The sequence below is a fragment of the Botryllus schlosseri genome, chromosome 1 (assembly GCF_051294905.1).
Source record: "Botryllus schlosseri isolate E-star chromosome 1, Bs_hap1, whole genome shotgun sequence".
Taxonomy (NCBI): Eukaryota; Metazoa; Chordata; class Ascidiacea; order Stolidobranchia; family Styelidae; genus Botryllus; species Botryllus schlosseri.
Window position 1 is genome coordinate 6,745,614 of NC_137236.1, and position 21,145 is coordinate 6,766,758.

A 21,145-nucleotide genomic window follows, 5' to 3' on the forward strand; every position below is an offset into this window, starting at 1 on the left:
GGGCGTATCGGAAGATGTTTCGAAGCAGTGGAGAATAACGGAGAAGTCAGCCATGCGAGTTCAAGGCCAATTTGGCGACTGACTGCCCGTCGATGAGATGACACAGCGGACGGATACTGAAAGCGGAGTTCGGAGCCCCGCGAAATAGACATAGCGGACGGATACTGAAAGCGGAGATCAGGGCGTATCGGAAGATGTTTCGAAGCAGTGGAGAATAACGGAGAAGTCAGCCTTGCGAGTTCAAGGCTAATTTGGCGACTGATTGCCCGTCGATGAGATGACGTAGCGGACGGATGCTGAAAGCGGAGTTCGGGGCGTAGCGAAATATATTTCGAAACAGCAGAGAATAACGGAGAAGTCAGCCATGCGAGTTTCAGGCCAATTCGGTGATTGCTTGCCCATCGATGAGATGACAGCGGACGCGTTTCGTATGACAATTTAACTGATGATAGTTGTGGAATATTATACTGAACTACTTTCTACTTTACAAAAACCGAATTGCAAATGTAATTAGTTCATCCAGAATACTGTTCAGGTAGATTTTGAAGTAATTGCGAAACATTACCACTTCAGTAAGTACGGGAAATAGCCCAAATCTACTTGATTACCCCGAAAAAGTAAAAATATTCAACATATATAATATCTGAACAACGTGATGTGATAAAGCAAAAATAACGTCAGATTCGTATTCAGCGCCCCCAGATTAGGTATAATTGACCCGAAGAAGTCCTGGCGCAAAAATCCTGTAGATCAGCGTTATTGGTGCTGCGGCGTGCGACGCCATCAAACCAGGAAATTGGCCCGTGAGCACATTCTAGTTTGAGACCTCTGCACTAGTGACTATAATGCGAACTCCGTAACAACTTGCTATGAATCTAATATCGGTGCATTTTGCCTGGCCTTAACAATCCACCTATGCTCGACTCGATCTTCTCCTTATTTGCTAACACATGTCACTTCATTAACGAAATATCTTTTACAAATTATATACAGATGTTACCAAAATGAAACGAAGAAAATATATACAGTCATGAATAAAAGGTTAAATAAAAGTTCACGGCTGAATTTTAGCAGCTAAGCAGTTTCTCCACTGCTTCGAAATATCTTCCGACACGTCCCGATCTCCGCTTTCCTTGTATTATATAACCGCCCGCCATGTCATCTCATCGACGGGCAATCAGTCGCCAAATTGGCCTTGAACTTGCATGGCTGACTTCTCCGTTATTCTCCACTGCTTCGAAACATCTTCCGATACGCCCTGATCTCCGCATTCTATATTATATAACCGTCCGCTATGTCTATTTCGCGGGGCCCCGAACTCCACTTTCAGTATCCGTCCGCTATGTCATCTCATCGACGGGCAATCAGTCGCCAAATCGGCCTTGAACTCGCATGGCTGACTTCTCCGTTATTCTCCACTGCTTCGAAACATCTTCCGATACGCCCTGATCTCCGCATTCTATATTACATAACCGTCCGCTATGTCTATTTCGCGGGGCCCCGAACTCCACTTTCAGTATCCGTCCGCTATGTCATCTCATCGACGGGCAATCAGTCGCCAAATCGGCCTTGAACTCGCATGGCTGACTTCTCCGTTATTCTCCACTGCTTCGAAACATCTTCCGATACGCCCTGATCTCCGCATTCTATATTATATAACCGTCCGCTTAGTCTATTTCGCGGGCCCCCGAACTCCACTTTCAGTATCCGTCCGCTATGTCATCTCATCGACGGGCAATCAGTCGACAAATCGGCCTTGAACTCGCATGGCTGACTTCTCCGTTATTCTCCACTGCTTCGAAACATCTTCCGATAGCGGAGCCGCTATGCCTATTTCGCGGGGCCCCGAACTCCGCTTTCAGTATCCGTCCGCTATGTCATCTCATCGACGGGCAATCAGTCGCCAAATCGGCCTTGAACTCGCATGGCTGACTTCTCCGTTATTCTCCACTGCTTCGAAACATCTTCCGATACGCCCTGATCTCCGCATTCTATATTATATAACCGTCCGCTTAGTCTATTTCGCGGGGCCCCGAACTCCGCTTTCAGTATCCGTCCGCTATGTCATCTCATCGACGGGCAATCAGTCGCCTTGAACTCGCATGGCTGACTTCTCCGTTATTCTCCACTGCTTCGAAACATCTTCCGATACGTCCCGATCTCCGCTTTCCTTGTATTATATATCCGCCCGCTATGTCATCTCATCGACGGGCAATCAGTCGCCAAATTAGCCTTGAACTCGCATGGCTGACTTCTCCGTTATTCTCCACTGCTTCGAAACATCTTCCGATACGCCCTGATCTCCGCATTCTATATTATATAACCGTCCGCTATGCCTATTTCGCGGGGCCCCGAACTCCGCTTTCAGTATCCGTCCGCTATGTCATCTCATCGACGGGCAATCAGTCGCCTTGAACTCGCATGGCTGACTTCTCCGTTATTCTCCACTGCTTCGAAACATCTTCCGATACGTCCCGATCTCCGCTTTCCTTGTATTATATATCCGCCCGCTATGTCATCTCATCGACGGGCAATCAGTCGCCAAATTAGCCTTGAACTCGCATGGCTGACTTCTCCGTTATTCTCCACTGCTTCGAAACATCTTCCGATACGCCCTGATCTCCGCATTCTATATTATATAACCGTCCGCTATGTCTATTTCGCGGGGCCCCGAACTCCGCTTTCAGTATCCGTCCGCTATGTCATCTCATCGACGGGCAATCAGTCGCCAAATTGGCCTTGAACTTGCATGGCTGACTTCTCCGTTATTCTCCACTGCTTCGAAATATCTTCCGATACGCCCTGATCTCCGCTTTCTATATTATATAACCGTCCGCTATGTCCATTTCGCGGGGTCCCGAACTCCGCTTTCAGTATCCGTCCGCTATGTCGCGCGTGTCTGTAAAGGTTAATGACCGAAAGCTCCGCTCTCCGCTTCCTCCGCTATCTCCGTCTTTTAGGAATCGGCATTTTTGGCTCTCTCCGCCGTCTCCGTTGCTTCCGCGTTTTAGGGTCCGTTCTCCGCTGCCTCCGCTGTCTCCGCTGCCTCCGCTTCTCCGTCTTTTAGGGATGCCCTTTATCGACACCGATTACCTGACAGTGTTGGGATGACTCGAGTCATGACTTGACTCGAGTCATCTTTTCGTATGACGACTCGAGTCACTTTGGAATAATGACTTGACTTGACTTCACTCGGAGCTTCAAAAATGTGTATTGTGCATTGACTCGTGACTTGGAGCAAAATTTACGAGTCACTTCAAGCCACCAAGTAAACGGTGTCGAATAAATCACTGTATCTAGTGTATGTTCGGATTGTACAAGATACGCCGGTGTCCCTTGTGAGAGCAACCAGTCATTCACTGATTGTACGTTACACTGATCCTCCGTTGTTATATCACAAAAAAATTGACCGCAAACTAAACGATCAAAGCTTAAGCTGTCAAAGTAGTAGTAGAAGATTAAACTAAATAGCAATGTGTCTCTGTTTCTTAGACGGCTCAACGCCTAGGCCTACGTTGCGCAGTGCTCACATTTACCAACCCTCTTGTATGATTTAAATCGAACAAATATAGTTTGTGCGTTTATATCCTCACGGATGTGCAGATGGGTAGTGTAGGCTATTGCACCATATCAATTTGTTTAAACTTCTCAAAGCTTCGTATTAGGTCCTATATTTTGGCTGATAACACTGGTCAAACCTATTTTGTTGACTTTGATCAGACAATTGATTTTGACTAACTTTTGAGTGTTGAATTTAAAAATGACTTGACTTCCGTTTTTCTCTATTACGTCAATTTTTAGGGTTAGGCACCCACCACATTGTCTCATAACCCACATAATAGCACTATTTTTATTGCTTTATGTTTATTTTATAAAACGTTTCAAAAATCACAAGCAGTCGAAAGTCAATCAATAGACTCCAAATACACATTTACACTGCTTTACTTGGTTTATTTAAATTAAAGCACGATTTTCAGGGTCCAAATTTACGCTAATAACCTATAATTATACAGGTTGTCTAGTATGATACTCGAGAACAATGATCAAAGTTCCAATCTACTCTGGTATCTTACCCCAATCATCTTCAGATGTCGAGGGACATTTTCTCCTTGCCCATCTCTTGCTATGTCAAGGTTTTTAGGGAAATTATTTATATATTTTAGCTTCTAGAATGTCTGCTGTCAGACATAAAGATATGGCAGTGACACATATGTACCAGGGTTACATGTGCAACGCATTCTTATTGTCTGACCAATGGAAAACACAATATTTCAAAGCTTACACATATGATCCAATCGTGCAATAATTCAATGCTTCTGTATTATTCACAAAGACCAACTGAGTGTACAATTGTTAGCCTGCTGCACTCAAGTCCTTGCCATTTTGGAGAATGACACACTTTAGGATCCTTTTTGAGCTACCTATTGGCATTTTCCATTGACTGACATGTAAATCGGGATTCCTAACTCATCCAGCATTCAATGGTAACAGTATCATGCCAATGCCAATATCACGGCAATACACAAAGCTACCGAAAGTAGGCGTACGAAGAAAAGGCTGTTTCTCCTGATCGAAATTCAGATACCTTCTCTACCTTGCCAAGTAATCTTATATCACTTCATAAAGATGTTAAAAGTTCCGGAGGTTCTATTGCAAGTCCCAAAGCCTATGTCAGATCAATAACTCGTATTGATGGACTACTCTACGTTCTGAATCTACGTTCTGGCCTGCTATCCGTAATATCTTCATCTTGATCCAAATTATCGCACGTAAAAGAGTTTGAGGTTACGCTGGATAAGCTGAATGGGGCATTGGACCTATAGCTGATAGTAGCCTAGATGTCATGTTTATTTTTCTTGCAATATCCTACAGTTTGCATCAAATATGTATGTGATATATCATCGGATGATTGCATCCTCTAACCAAAAATGGGTGAAAGCATCGGCCTTGATCGATACCAGTACCTTTTACTTACATAATTCAATCAAGCCCTTGACTGCATAACTTATTATGGTAAAAGTGTGGATTTTTATGTATGGAAAAGTAATATGGCTAAATTCGTGAAAATTTACATATTTTGGGCATATGTCGTACAGGGATATCTAGACTACGGGATTGATAACTAGTCTCGTGACCGAGTACTGAGTTGACGGAATGAGGGCATTCTTGTCAAACAGGAGTTGAGGCGGAGCAGTGTCGTTGCGCTCGCAGTTCAGTTTGTGTTCGTTGTTATTCGTTAATACGGGGATATATACTCTTCGCCAGTCATCTACGAGATAAGTTAGGGACATTGTACGTACATCGTAGTCAGCTGGCAACCTTCGCCTGTCTCAAAACCTTGTGCGAAGCGTCGATGGCGGGCGCGATTGGGCAGTACCGGTATTACTAATTAAAATTCTGGTTGCGGGTGTGCGTTCATCGTTAACAGCGTCGTTATTGGTGATATAAGATATGGAGTGAGCTAAGGATAAGTTTTTATAGTTTCAATGTTGGAGCGGTACCGGTATTGGCTACTCAGGTCGTTCAGTAATCATGCGTGAGCAGTACCGGTAATAACTACTCGAGTCGTTCAGTTTTTCCATGCTGGACAGTCATCGGTAATGGCTAGTGGCTACACATGTCATTACGTTTTACCATGCTGGTTCAGTACTGGTAGTGACTGGCGGATTTGTACTTGTTTGTTTTTTGTCTTGACATACGTAGCCTATATCTACTGACGCTATACCATATATAGACAGACAGACCTATAGGCGTACAGGGCTTTAGGCCTATAGGCCTACAGGATCATAGGCCTACACGCCTATATCATGTAATTTCCATTTTAACACCATAAATTTCTAGAACTAACTATCCTAGGCTTGACTATATCTGACGCTGTGTGCCAAATTACCGTACTTGATACAAACACAGAAAAAGTGCCACAGATGAAGGTTCAGTTTTACATAAGCGCCTGTTTGTTTTTCCAACAGAGTAAAATTTATGCGAAAAATGGATTAGAGTGATTCCACGCAAAGATTGGATAGTCACTATATACACCAGGGTGTGTGCAAAGCATTTCTCTCTTCATGGAAGATACCCGTGATACAAACTGCACCCGCCGAAACAAGCATCAATTTCAGAAATTATCAAGATCGCGTTTGAAACCGGGTGTTGTTCCTCATATTTTCCCCGAATCTGTCGGAGTATTTGAGTGCATCGAACCCCAAATCTCGGAGTACCAAATCAAGTGCTTCTGCGAGACGTGATATGCAAAATTCTCTGATTGAGGGCCGTAACAAGCAAATATTTCTGCATGAAAAATTTGAAACATTAGCTTCTCTGAAGGAGATGATTCAGATTGAGACACTGCCATCCGGATATAGTTCTGTGTGCACCAATGATTCGCTGCAATTTCACTGGATAGAGCCATCAGAGAATGAATCGGATGAATCCTCCCACTGCTGGTCTTGAGGATATTTAGGAGTGTCGTGCGATGCCAAGACCAGCCACATACGGATATAATATGAACTTCAAGAAGGCCTTCCCGTGTAAGCTGCTTGCAAATTGACAAAAGTATCTTTAAATCCTAGCGGTATTGCTCGGATGTCGCCTATACATTTTCCTGCATGAAGGAGCCTCTTGCAAATTCTCTGGATTCTTACAAACTGCGCATTATCTGGAATTCATTAAAAGTATATCGATTATCATGTCAGTGAAAAGTCCTAATAAAGCTACCGGGAAGAGAAATCCATTCTACATGCCTTTACAAGAAATGGAAGGATGTGTCCACAACCTGCAGAAGATTATAAATGGATGGTGAGCTTTTTTGCCTATCTCCGCACCGCTGAATTTTATCACAATTGAAGAGGCCGGTGTCATATATTTTGTCGGTGGATACATTGGCCGATCAATTTCTGCGTGACGAAAGTGCATGGATTGCAAAAAAATTGCTGATAACCAACCGTGATGTTCCGGATTTGGATTTATGCAACCCAGAAGAATACAAAAAATATTCAAAATGGCTGATTGAGTTGGACTTGCTGAGCCTACCGGGCTATGCTTTGTAATAACGGCGCTTGCTGTCAAATATTTCACCATCATAAGTGATTCCATTCATCTTGCTGTCAAAACCAAAGATTTGTTTTCACGGAGGCAACTCACGAGGTGGTTCATTTGTTCAACCAAATGCGCCCTCTTTTGAATAACTGCTGTCAATCAGGTCATGCACACTGCAACTCCATGGTCCAGGCAGCTTTCAATTGCTTTGCAAAGAACGAACTCACGCGATTCAACAGCAAACCATCTCTAATTGAGCCGCCAGCAAAGAAACTACGTTAAATGAGGACGCTTACGTCAAAGGTTTCCAAGGATTGACATGATCAGAATTGGTTGCATGTCCTGTAACAGTTTATCTTGTATTTCTAATCAATTAATTGCATGCCATTTCACGAGAATATTATAATAAAGAAAAGTATTTGTGACGTCATAGTCGTTATGACGTCATGGTCATATGATGTCATCAACAATTTGCTATCTAACTTGAAGGAGTAATAGTGGGCAACAATAGGTAGTGGTAGTAGGTGTAAACAGCAGACCTCGGATAATTTGAGTTTTGCCCTCATCACGTAACAGGCAAAAAAGAGTTATCAATCCCTAGTCTAGATATCCCTGATGTCGTAGAGCAAAAAGTTCGTGTGATAAAAAAAAACAGTGGCATTTTGGGAATAAGCAAGCCAAAATTAGCCTACATCAAGTGCAAAATCAAAGTCGACAAATTTTTCATTCAAAATTATTGCCAAGTGTAATCAAAATCAACATATTTTTCGTTCAAAATTATTGCCCAGTGTAATAACTGACTGTATCCTGGAGCTGTACAGTTACTCACGTATTTCATTAGCAGTTCCACGTTGACGTGAGGGATACAACGTCTTTTTGCACTATAGATATTTGTTATTTGATTCAAGATAAATGATCAATTTCTCACAGCTAGCAAAATGCAATGACTTTGAATCATCAATTATACTTTGAGAATTAAATTTGACACGAATTGAGACTTGACTTAATTCGAGTGACCTCCAAAAAATGAACGTCTTGGCTCGAGTCACCTTCGAAAATCGATTGACTTGACTCGAGTCAACATCTGCAATGACGTGAGGTGTCTTGATCCCAACACTGTTACTTCTTACTTGATGACTTGAAATTGACAAGTCTTTTACCAAAGTGACTTGAGTCAAGTCACGTAATACGAAAAACTTGAGTCATCCCAACAGTGGTCTGCACTAAATCTAGTATAAAAACACCTGAAGTGTCACCTCTGAATCTGACTAATCTCAACTTTCAACTGTTGCTAAGGCAACTGCTTATGTTTACATGTCTCGCGGACAGTAGGTGTCGCTATAACAAAAATTTCGATTATATTCAGATGGAACGCTCCAATCTCCATGCCAGGGCCAGCGAGGAGCGACGCTGTAAATTGCTATGGTTTGGCCATAGTGTCCTATATGGTGTGGACACATCGAGAGTGAATGACTCGCTGCATTTTGGTTACGTCATACTTTTTATTTGACCAAAGACAACTTACGGCCATTTTTGACCGGCTTTCCGAGCGTCAAATTCAATAAAACGGGTACAATTGAAAGCTGCTTCTATACAGATTACGAAAATATAAATATGATTCTGTTCAGGGTCCTGGAACCCCTGAAATGAGCCTAGAAATTTGCATTGCTATCGAGTTTTGTCATTGTCACGCAACAGGACTATCTGGCTCTTCACTCTCGTTTTGCGAGACAGGATTGTGCGTCACGATGCCAAAACTCGATCAGAATGCAAATTACTTCGCTGATTTTGAGGGGTTCGTGGACCATGAACAGAATAATATTTATATTTTCGTAATCAGTACAGCAGCAGCTTTCCGTTTTACCGAATTTAGCGCTCGGCAAGCCGGTCATAAATGGCCGTAAAGTTGCCTTTGGTCAAATGCAAAGTACGACGTAACCCAAATGCAGAGAGCAGTTCACTCTCGCTGTGTCGACTCTACACCATATAGGACACTATGGTTTGATTGTTGCGGTCGCTGAAATGCCTTCACGAATCTATGCAAGCTGTCTTCCCGTCAACTGACAGCGCCGCAAAGTCCTATAAGTTCCCCGATGCAAATATACGCGATCTTGAAGCACGGTAGGAACAGTTTATTGCTTGAAGTTCCAATAGATCGAATTTCCTTATATCCATATTATAATACGACACAGCACTAGCACGAATAAGCCCAATTATGTCTGATTCATTCCGTAGAAAATGATAAGAATTTACTCTCACGCAGCTGTAAGCAACAGATAGGACAGGAGCAGAGAGACATTGAATTTCAAGCCTAACCTGAACACAGTCACGTCTTAAATTTAGTGTTGATATATTTACAGAAACCTGCTCCTCCAAAGCCTCAGGTCCAGCAAACAACAACTCAATATTATTCAAAACACTGAGGCAAAGTGAAGATGTCAAACTAACCGTAGTAACTAGAAAGCGAAAGAGTCAAAACTTCTGTACATGGTAAATATTAGAATGTGCAACCTAAATGACATATTTTTCTAAGTCAAGAGAGTGTATTTTGGCTTTGGCAATATTCAAGGTTAACATATCTGCAAAAAGCAGTGGTTGTTGTCCTTTTCATAGCCCGGGCCCAATCTCCATTTTGCAAATATGCCATGACCCATTACTTGGTCTCGGTCTTCTCTTAAGCGGCGGTAATACGGCAGGTTTAGGCCTAGCAGTTCATATCCAATCATAGTTCGTTCTCATGAGCACGAGAATGGTAAATGTATGTATCGCAGGCTTGGCTCGTATTGAACTACACTGTTCTTCTATAACGAAATCCAACCAGTTGTCCATGTCCAAGCCTGTCTGGACCGTATCTGTCTTTTTGGGAGAATTGTTTGATTTGGGGGTCCGACTTGGACTTGGGCCTGCAGTGCGCTTCACCCGCTCACTAGGTGTCGACAAAGTGATGAGTTCTCCCTCGACAGATTTAAAATTTTGTCGGTGTCTGATTCCGTCGACGTCACAACCTGCGACCAAAGGAGGGGGTTGTGCGTTTGAATTTTACAAATTCTTCGTTTGATTGAGCCGCCGCATCCTTACTCGCTTTGGAACTTCGCGCAGGACTGGGCCGGTTCACGTCCTACTCGCTCTGCAAAAATAGTAGGGGGTCAGTCAATAGTCAATACTAGCATTGGAATCCCGGAATTTTAAGGTATATATCTGATAGCGATTCTGGGATCAACTCTATTGAAATCCCGGGATTTAAAAAAAGCATCTACGAGACCTGACACTACTTCCACTTACAGTTTTTTCCGGCAAAACTAGGCCTAAAATACCTTACTTTTACTTACTCGGAAATTTCTACTTCTATTTGTACTTGAGTAGAAATTTACGACCTTAGTTATCCTTCAATTTCAGTAGCAACAATGAATACTTTGTTCTTATCCTGAAACAGCGATATGCAATGACCTCCCACCCCAACCATCACCTGCATTTGTCACCCACCTTTTTACATCGGGATCAACTGACTTATCCTGTAGGCATCCGAACCAACGGTGGGTCTTGGGAAACTTTCTTGCGGTTCACTCCCAGCTAGTGGGCCGACCTTTTATCAATTGGGTGCCGTACTGGAAATCCTTCCCGAGCAAGGGTGACACTGGAATCAAAGAGCGGCAAAGCTAAGCAAATTGCGACACTGACTCGATTACAATCATAATTGTAAATGCACAGCGTTTCCTAAATTACATTATAAGTAGAAGTTTATAAAAATTAGCCTGTTTCGTGGTTCCATTCAAGCGATACAGTTCTCCTAGATTCTTTTCAGGAAAGCCAGAAAATAGATATGTTATAAAATCGGAGCATAGACATATTTCACAAATCAGATAAGCATTTCACAACTAGAATTATCTAGTCGTCCAAGTCTGCACAGTGGTGGTCACCAACAATGTACTTGTACTTTTTCCAAGTAATCGAGTAGTTCCTCACTACTGGTAGCACCTACTAGAGTAAGTAAAAGTTGTTACTTTTACTTGTACTCTGTCATATTTCGTAACTTGACTACTTTCCACTACTATTTCCAGTTTGTCAAGCCGAAGTGTTATGTTCTTCTGATAAGAGAGATAGAGCGACCAAGGCGGAGAAACTCATGGGCTGCTTTTGCAAAGAGTCCAGACTTTTTGTAGTGCTTTGCGCGAATATGTAGAGTGACCAATATCTTTCCACTAAACCAGGGGTGGCAAACAGTTTCGGCCAGAGGGCCACAAACGATCTACGAGCCTTTGTGCGGGCCACTTGAATATTGGTGACCTTTTTAGTCGTCCGATAAGAGTGAACCGGACTAGGTAACGGTGAAAACAAGACTTATCTTACTATGCATCAAAATCGATAACTTCATGAAAGCTCCTAGCCGCGGTTTGGAATCATACAACCTGCCGCACAGTTCAGTTTCCTTCCTAATAGCGCAAAACATCAAGGTAGTGTCCGGGCAGAACTTATCCACATCGGTCATTGTTTTGTTACCTACAGGCATTGCAATATGACTTAGGGCATCATACCATCACATTTTCTGAAAGTAGGCACTGGGGTAAAAAAGAGGTCAAGAGCCACTGTTCTTATGCGATGGCGTCATTTGTAGGCTATCACATGATACATTTGAATCCTGACGCAGTCAAAATAGATGTATCTCCTGGGATGTAGCAACACAAATCCAGCTCTCTGCACAGTCCGCATATGTCAGTTTCCAGGTTACGAGAGTGTATTTATGACTGATTTTCAAATCTACGTACATAATTCTGTAGTTTTCAAATACAGCAAATTCTACTTCTACCTTAAATTAGCTACTTTTGGAACAGCAACATTATTACTCATACTTGAATGAAATATGCATCTTTACTTCTACTTGAGTAGCCTTCTTGACTACTTTGGCAGCTTCTGATCCTGCATGCGGGATAGGCTTGTTCAGAAATAACTCTAAAATTCCGGGGATTCACTGGTCAAATTGTAAGGTTGCCTAAAAAAGAGGCTGCACAACAAATTCGGCTCAATTCTAACAAGCCAAAGCCGCTAAAGAGCGAATAGAAGTTTTTGAATTGATTTAAAAAAAATTCTACTGTCAACCCAAGGAAATTGATTTGCCTAAAAGAATGATGCATAACATTTTTGATCACTTCCAGCCGGTAGAAGCGAATTCATTGCAATTGAAAGTTTTGGAATTGCATAAATAGCATTGATGTTGGGTAATCTCAGAATTATTGATAAACAACTTAAATAACTTAGCTTCTACTGGTAGGAATTGCGCCAAATTTTGTGTGCAGCATTTTTTTACGCAGCCTAACATTTCAATCAGTGAATCCCCTTCCCCGGGATACGGAAAAAGATTATTTTTGGATAACCCTAAAGCATGCAATCGCGTATAGGTATTTTTTGTGACTATTTCGCGACAACTTAACAGATTTTATCCCCTCCGAATTTACTGAAAATCAGAGAGCCATATTTAGTGCATGAATTCTTTGTCCGCTCAGAATGAGCTGGATGTAGGAGTCTGCAGGGTGTAAATTGTAAATATATGGTGCGCTGATGTTAAGGAAAATAACATGTCGATAAGAAAATCTATGGGATTCCACTTGATTCAATTACAATGAAATTGTCTACATTGTGGACAGAATGTTTGGTATATACTTCCACATTGTCACCAATTCTGGACATGTCACAAAATTACAGAGAAACTCACCTGTTGCCATCATTCCTGGAAATCTTAATGTCGTGATCTTGCCTTTTAGCCGGTGACAAAGCCTGAAAGAAAATGTCATAATTACACAGCCGAAAAATAGACTTGAACAGTAAATTAAACAGTGGTTTCAGCAGCCACCTTGAACTGCATAGAGCACAAAAATGCTTTCATTTAGTGCAGAAAATATGTAAGCGTCCACAGGGAAATGGTTCACTTTGGTTTATCCATTCCATCTTTACGACATTACAGAAACGTAGCAGTACATGTTTTTACAATTTAGGTAGATTTGGTTGTTCATTAAACTCTGGCCTGTGCCCAATGTCACATCAAAGGTATAATCAAGTACCCGGTATCTCATAAAAGAGTTTAAAGACGATTGCCTCTAATGAACATAGAGGCATGCATGGATGCTTGCTTCTCAACGGGATTTCAAGAACATGCAGCACAGTTGTTAGCCATACCTCGATTGTTCTACTAGCAGTCATGCGTGGTTCAATCACTTCCTGTAAAACGGATTGGTAGCTTCAGCGTGGTAGCAAATGGAAAACTGATAACCTCCGGCTATGAGCTGGTAGCTGCAATGCGAATAGAATGTCGATGTACTTACTAAATGTGGCTTGAAAATATAGCCAGATAAAACTCACCTTGAATGACAATTGGTAAATTGCTTGAAACACGCAACTTGGTTACTTCTGATCGAAAGAAAATCCTTGCCTGTGATGATAAAGAAAGGATACATCGTGTTGGAAACGATTCAAATTCGACCTTTACGGTCACCCAATGTGTTGAGGCTTGTTGTCACAGATAGATATAAGATCGTTACTTGTGGTTGCGTTGAGTTTATTGGTAATAATTTAATCATTTCAAAATTCTATAGCAGGGGTGGGCAATTATTTTCCTCCGTGGGCCAAATGAGAAGTAGAAAACACGTTGGCGGGCCGAGTGAAAAATTTGAGCTAAATTCTCGAGCGTATTTTAATTTTATTTCTAAATTGCATTGTTAGAAAATGCTGCTCAGTGAATGTGTTGGTAATGAGAAATTGACGGTTAATTAAAAAATATCTATTCGCCGTCATAATCGGTAACAATGTTAAACATGATACTTAGTTAACTCTCATTAAACCCCTATCCACGTTCTGCTATTAAAACTCTAAAACCGTGGTTCTCAAGCTTTTTTAGGCACGCTTTCCTTTATGATAGTGAAAAATTTCCCGCCCGCCTTATCATGATATTTCAAAATTATAAAGAGAGTAACCAGAATGCTAGCAATCCCAATGGATAGTTTGATGGCATGGAAGGTACTAGCTGTTGGTGAGAGAATTCTGAAATATAAAAGTCAGAGAATACACAGAGCATAAACGATATGCTGGGGTGCTGCGGGTGAATCACGCCAAGCGCGAAATTTTTTTTCGGTGAACTTTGGCGTCGAGCCACCATTCAGATGCTTTAACGCCCCCCAGTTTGAGAACCACTGCACTGAAATGTATATAACAAAGCTTGTTTTCTTGTTCGCTACCTTTTGAGCAGTGTGCAGCTTAAAAGCCTCTACGTTGCGCGAAGCTTGCAGTTTTTCTGAACTGTGCCCTCCCTTGACCACACGTTTCGTGTTTTTGTCATAAGACCAACTCTAATTAATATCCTTATCTCGGCAACATGCTCCGCAAAAACTAAAAGGACGAGTTTACCCCTGAATCCAGTATACAAATATTTAGTGCTCTAGTCTAAACCTAAACCTTTTTTGTTTTTTTTTGGCATGCACATTAATAATTGATGGGTGATAAATATGATGAATCACATAGTAATCGCAAGCACTGATTGACTTATTTTACAAAACGTATCAATCCGAAACACATGCCGTATAATGCGTAATGTGACATTGTCACAGTGACAATGGCAACAAAGAAGGTTTGAACTAAACTATATGGAAAGTGTAACTTCTTGCGACTTCAACTGCTAGTCATAGGCTACTTTGCCACTTTGCCTTTATTTTGAATATGGATAACGCATGTGAGGCGCGTAGGCAATGTAATCGTGGCATATTAATGAACAGGCTCCAAAGTAAACCAATTTCCTGTTCATTTGATACATCCTACGATTTTAGTCCTTCAAAAAGCAAGTTTTATATTTCGAATTCCAAGCAACCTGTCGCGGGACGCACAGAATAGCTTTGCGGGCCGCACTTTGACCAGATCTGTTCTATAGCATTGATGGCAAATAATCAAATGCTAAATTATTGATTTTGTAAATGAATAAATTCAGAATTACTCACTTTTATCTCCTGGACGGAATTGTCAGACATTGATGCATGTCAGATTCCAACTGATTGATATCGGCTGAGATTACCATGCAAACTTATTTTATCACCAAAGCCATTTCCCATCCGACAACCAGACTATTAAACGATATGTTATCCGATATGATGATATTCTGATTGCAATCCACTATAACAAAATGAAGAGTGGTTATGAAAAGTAAAATCAATGAATCTATATACACCAGTGGTTCTCAACCGACGGTCCGCCAGGTATATAATAACTTTATAAAGTATTTTTTAAATTTCGTTCAATGCGATTTGGCGTCACTAATTGTCTTGATTATTGGGTGCCCTTCCTCCAAGAAATACCCATGACATATTGCAATAGGCATTCTGGTTTCAATCATTTCCGCGCCACGACGCACCATCCCATAATGAAGTTTAGGCTAACATAGGACTCTGAAAAGAGTGCCGAAAATTCGGCAGCGAGAAAACCTTGGCTGAAAAGGATTAGCCTTTGTTGACCGAAAACATCGATACATATATATTGTCCATATGTGCTTAAACGGCTGTCACCGAATCTCACTGTCCTGGCCATCTGTACCTCACAGGACAAATGCCATCCCACAGAGAATAAAATTGTTTGCCAGCGAGCAAATACCACTTTGGAATGATAATTCTGAGATAATAAAAAATTGATATCAATATGTATGCAATTACCAATACCTACACTGAGTAGAATGAATGCGCTCGCAAGTACTTGGGAAAACATCCATCCAACTGTGGGGAGGCCGTTTTTGGGGTGTGGGCTGACAAAGTGCTTTTTATGCGCTGATTTTGTGGATGATAAGGTACGGTATAGCTGTTATCATGAAGGTGTTTTCATGCCGCATTTTTTATTCGTAGTAGCCAGAATATCCTACGTTTTGTCGCAGAGAGCAATCGCCAAGGTGGCACGACACGGTGCTTAGTTCTATTCCAAAACGCTTCATCTCTCGATATTGTCGAAGAGAAGAATATTATTCGTGTTGGCGTAGTCAGTTAAATTTGCGGCCTTCGGCACGAAAGACTGTAAAGGACTCTCGCCAGTGGACTCAGCAGACTCACTGCGGTAAATATGCATGGATACCATCATGAACATAGTTAATTATGATTAAAAACCTCATAATGTCACTCTCTAGCACCAGGTATTTGCAAAAAACGGTTGCACACTTTACATTTTTAGTCCACCGGTCCGCCAAATATTTTTTGAAATTATACCAGTCCGCGAGGTGAAAAAGGTTGAGAACCACTGATATACACCACAGGTTGCCCAAGCCTGACCATCGCACCGGAAGATGTGGTAGATAACGAGATGCCGATAGTCGTCTCTCGTCGCCTAATTGAAATAGTTGGTTTTGAGTATGAGTAAAAATCAGGAATCTAGATCATGGATAGCAAAAAAAATGACACATTTTTATTCGGCGCACCCAAATTCACAAAAACAACAAGAAATAACAAGATGAACAAAAATTTCATCCGATTTTATTTCGTACATAATCATCATTTTTAATCCACGACTCTCATAAAATAAGATCGACATATAAACTTGTAACCTAAGCTTATACTGTTGTGACTATTCCCTTTTGAAGAGTGAATAGCTTGAGCAAATATGTATGCGGCTCAACGAGGAGGAGATAGTGCACACTGATTTGACCTTTTTCACATTGAATCATTGAGTGCTGCTGGTCTTTTGATACTGAATTATGTGAAGTGTAAAACTTATACTGCCGACAGTAATCAGTACGTTCCCAACTCCTGATATTGGCCATGTAACCCTTGTGCAATGAATTTTCCAAGTCATCGAAATCATCAATCATATTTATATTGAGTAAAGAAAAACAGTAAATATATGATGGGCTGTATCAACTAAAATTGCCGGCAGATTTATACACTTTCGTGTTTCTCCACAAAATTTCTGGTTACTATTGCTATGACATTCATCAAATGGTACAAATCGATCACATGCCAAAATTTGAAAAACTGGACCTACAAAGTTTTGCGGCTTTGAAACAAAAATTACACAATCTTCAAGGCAATTATGATGGATTGAAAATGAAATGAATCGAAAATTGTAATTATTTTCATTCATGTCTCAGCTGCAGATTTGTACAAACTACTAATCTAGTTGGTTGATGGTAAAGAGTAGTTCCAGCTGCAAATTTTTGAAGCGAGTAGTTTGGCGTGAATAGTGAAACTGGTGTTCTTGCAGCTATTGCTAGCAAGGAGTCAACGCTACCAACAATGGCGTGGCCAGGGAATGGGTTTTGAGGGTCGAAAACCGTTCATTTCAAACTCAAAACCCCGTTCTTTTGAAACGCAGATTCTATTTCCAACTCAGTAATTCGCATCATAAGTAGCCTACTGCAGTTGCTTCAGAACTGAAAATCCAGTAATTTGTACAAGTCTGCTCATGTGAGTGCAATCTATCTCTTCACGAATACGGATTTGTAAATCTCAAAACAGTGATCTATTTTTGGTGTCACTATGGTCCATTTGTCTTGTGTTATATCATACTTTTCAATTGTATTAGAGGTTTTTCCTTCTGCTACTGCAAAAATCCACTTGTCATGTTGATAAGCGGAAACCCAATCATGCCGAGCATTCATAGAAGAAGATGAAGTCCATTGAGCTGAAGTAACATCGTAACATTCTACGTTGTTGACTTGGAGTCCTCCCCTCCCTCCACCGATCACAAATATCTTTTGATCAACTGCAACAACACCACTGTCAGACACAGGATATCTCATTGGGTCCAGATCAACCCACTCTGATGAGGATGGAGTGAATCTGCAGAACATTGAAACTTCGACACCATCTTGTCCTGCACCTCCGATACAATAGATGGAATCATTCAATGATAGAGACTTGTTTCACGAATCGCAGTAGGTTTGTCTTCTAATTGAATCCATTGATTCACGAGGGAAGTAAACATTTCCACATGACTTGTTGCTCCATTATAACTTCCTCCGACAACGAATATTGATCCCGACAAAGTAACTGAGCGAGGATCGGTTCCATGATCACAAATCATATCTTTCATCTTTTCCCATTTTGAATTTTTGTTCTTAAAATGAAGTCTATGAACTGATTTATCATCACATAAAACGTAAATATAAGGGTCTAGAGAAATCGCCGAGAAAGGTTTTAAATGCCTAAACTTCTCATCATGAAACTTCTCCACTTTCTCAGTTACTGGATTGAAGGATTGGATACACTCTGCGCCATGATCAAAAAGAATTATCAATTCATTATCGCCAATTTCTTCGTTCATTTTGTGCGATGCCTTCAAAAGATGCCCAGTGAGCAGCTTGTACAGTGCTAAGTCGTTACTGATGATTAGGTTTGATTCCAGAAGACGTTCTAAAAATGCTGGAGAGACTTTTTCAAACTTGATAGGTTCGAGACATTCGTGCAAATATTCTTGATTTTTTCCATTTTTCTCAATCCAATTGAACAATAACGTTAGTTTTTCTTCTTCGCATAAGTGTGATTTTTCCAACATCACAAATTTGAGGACGTTAGTTTTTTCGATATTTCCAAATTCAGGTTGGTTTGATATTTCCATGATATTTTCAAGAAAAAATATTCTACATCGCGTAGAGACGGCCTCCAGTCCATACATATCGGCGACATTTCTTGTGGAAAAGTAATTCTCTACATTAACTGATTCCTCCAAATAGTCAGATACTGCCTGTTTTATGTCTTTCAACTGCATCATGATTGCGACATGAAGAAGATGATTCATCTTTTCATCAGGAATCTCAAATTTGCCCGAATATATGAAATCGATGCAGTTTTTCACACATTGAGAATCGACCTCTTTCAGAACGACTTTTCCTTCGCGACTCTCTTTGGTGTCGTGCTTTAACATCGCTTTGAAGTAAGCACAACCAGCCGACAATACATTTCTGTGAGTGTAATAGACATCATCTCCCACTTGAATTATGAAATCACAATGATCGTTTTCCAGCTTCATTCGATGTAATTCTTCCATCATCTTCACTGAATGTTGCTCTACATTTGGACACACAATCTGCACCATGATTGCTAATCAAGCACAATATATAATGATCCTACGATTATTATAATACAGTCAAACACTGTTATTGAAGTAAAGATTAGTTAACTCAAGTAAAATACCTGTTGAAAGAATCATAAAACTTATCAAGGCCACTAGTTGAATGAATGAATTGAAGGAAAGTCAACTACACATAAGATGAACACTGAATGGTGCCAGTATCCATTGTATATTGATAGTTTGCACGATGACACGAACCAGGGACCTCGTGGATTATCACTAATCTAAATGTTATTTTGGAACCTTGTAGCATAATTTTATACTACGGTATATTCCAGGAATGGCCATATCGGTTTTATGCTCGCACGAATTATCACGAAGCTCAGTTAAAACAGCCGCAAACCGAAAGGTCATGCTGGTTTCACTACGTGTTTGGAAACGAAATCAGCGAAGCATGTGGCATGTCAGCGTCTTCTGGCGGATAATTAGTTATTAGATTTGGAGTCTAGCGGTTACTGACGGGGTCATTTCAAAACACCACAAAACTGCGATACAGTGAAAAAGGGGAGGGAGTCGAAACGACTTCGGGTAGTCTTTCAAATCAGACACCCAACAGGACCTAGGCGATCTAGAGAAGAGGCATGCGCACTGAATGAAAAGCAAAGCAGAGAATGAAAAAAGGCAAGCTAATCCTATAAATAGGTAGGCTACAATCTTTCAAAATATATGCATTCACGATGATGTAGGAGCTATTTAGTGCAGTTATTATGACTCATAAACATGTGGCAGATTGATCACAAAGCTATTTTCTGTTTTTCCAAATCCAAAGTGTTTAGGTTTATTAGTTATAAATAAAAGTCCAGGTATGGTATGTAGTGCAATTAAGCAAAACGTACCCAAGTACTGTAAACGGGTACAATCTTCAGCAATATATTCAGTTACGATAACCGGCATTTTTACGCGTTTCTTCTACAATTTCATTAATAAAACTAATCAATACTTTAATCAACGAAGGTCAGATTATATTTTCATCTGAACTAGACAAGACAGACACAATGCGACGTGATGAACAGATCGAAGATTACGGAAGACCAGTTGTGGTGTTGCTTTGTGTCCGATGTCTCAATTCCCTTTTCAATGTTATAGTCTCTATCCCGCGACTCTTTCTAACTCTTTCCATTCTTTGTGGGTATGCATGCACATCTTCTATCCGGTCTGTTTCTGGGCTTTTTTGGTCGTCGTATCATAACATTCATAAGACCAGCAACGCGGGAGAAGAGAAGCGCATAATATGCTAATCTCCGGCACGGAATCGAACATGGGCGCTTATCGTCACCACAACGCTATCTCCCCCGCTAAATGTGCCAGTTACCCAAAACTACTTTTTACTTTTCAAAACCAGGAATATCTAGAATTAGAACTCTATATATCCCTGTCCAAAATTCAAAGTAGTTTGCATATAATCTGTTCAGGTAGTAGATTCTACTAATGGTATAAAATATAGTCAGTACTCCCAAAAGTATAAATACTTTGTCATGGATCCCTCAGGTAATATTTTACTAACTTTGCACTGGTTGACGAATTTTATGGTCATCATAGCAGCAGAGGTGGTCAGTAACGAAGTACTTCTACTTTTTCGAAGTACACAAGTAGTTTTCCTCTACTTCTGGTACTTACTCAAGTAGATCTGATTTTCGCTACTTCTACTTCGTAATATTTTATGGTCTACTTACTTACTTTTCGCTATTTTCAGTTTGTCAAGTAGAAGTAGTTCAATCTTCCAATCAGGAAGATAGCCTAAGGAATTTCGGGGCTGTTTTCACGGAGTATCAACATTTAATTTTCGTAAAAAGTTTTGTAAAGCCCAGAATTTTCGTCGCGCTTCGCGCGTAGTGCTGGATACGGAGTGACCAGTATGATTTCACGAAATTATCGGTGAATCTAATTTAGGTAGAGGGTTTGGCGTGGTTCCGTTCACACCACATTGTCGCCCTTCGTCCATATCATAAATAATTCATCACAGTATATATGGCTCATCATAACGTTTGAAACTGATGTTTCGCAATCTAGCATTTACTATTGTCATATC

At 40.8% G+C, this 21,145-nt stretch overlaps 2 protein-coding genes and 2 long non-coding RNA genes across 11 annotated transcripts in view; 2 read left to right on the forward strand and 2 right to left on the reverse strand.

The window, feature by feature from the left end:
- Nucleotides 1-21,145, reverse strand: part of LOC145432990 (uncharacterized) — a 299,451-nt gene that overhangs the window by 132,276 nt on the left and 146,030 nt on the right. For 2 of the 7 annotated variants that reach the window (XM_080309982.1, XM_080309992.1), the window contains 2 exons: nt 10,519-10,669; nt 9,153-10,162 (listed from right to left, as the gene is read on the reverse strand). In XM_080309982.1, the coding sequence (XP_080166108.1) occupies nt 10,596-10,669 (74 nt within the window). In that variant the 3' untranslated portion in view covers nt 9,153-10,162; nt 10,519-10,595. Of the gene's footprint in view, nt 1-9,152; nt 10,163-10,518; nt 10,670-11,610; nt 12,805-13,203; nt 13,318-13,386; nt 13,457-21,145 lie in introns of those variants that run through there. The other 5 variants (XM_080309940.1, XM_080309948.1, XM_080309977.1 and 2 more) reach the window with 5 other exon arrangements.
- The window catches only part of LOC145433211 (uncharacterized), a 109,023-nt gene that overhangs the window by 77,050 nt on the left and 10,828 nt on the right, over nt 1-21,145 (reverse strand). The gene's annotated exons all lie outside the window — the stretch shown is intronic.
- The window catches only part of LOC145433515 (uncharacterized), a 112,488-nt gene that overhangs the window by 20,176 nt on the left and 71,167 nt on the right, over nt 1-21,145 (forward strand). The gene's annotated exons all lie outside the window — the stretch shown is intronic.
- LOC145433613 (uncharacterized) lies at nt 5,089-7,493 on the forward strand. The gene is made up of 2 exons (XR_013913154.1): nt 5,089-6,763; nt 6,801-7,493. It is a non-coding gene; the product is annotated as an uncharacterized LOC145433613 (long non-coding RNA).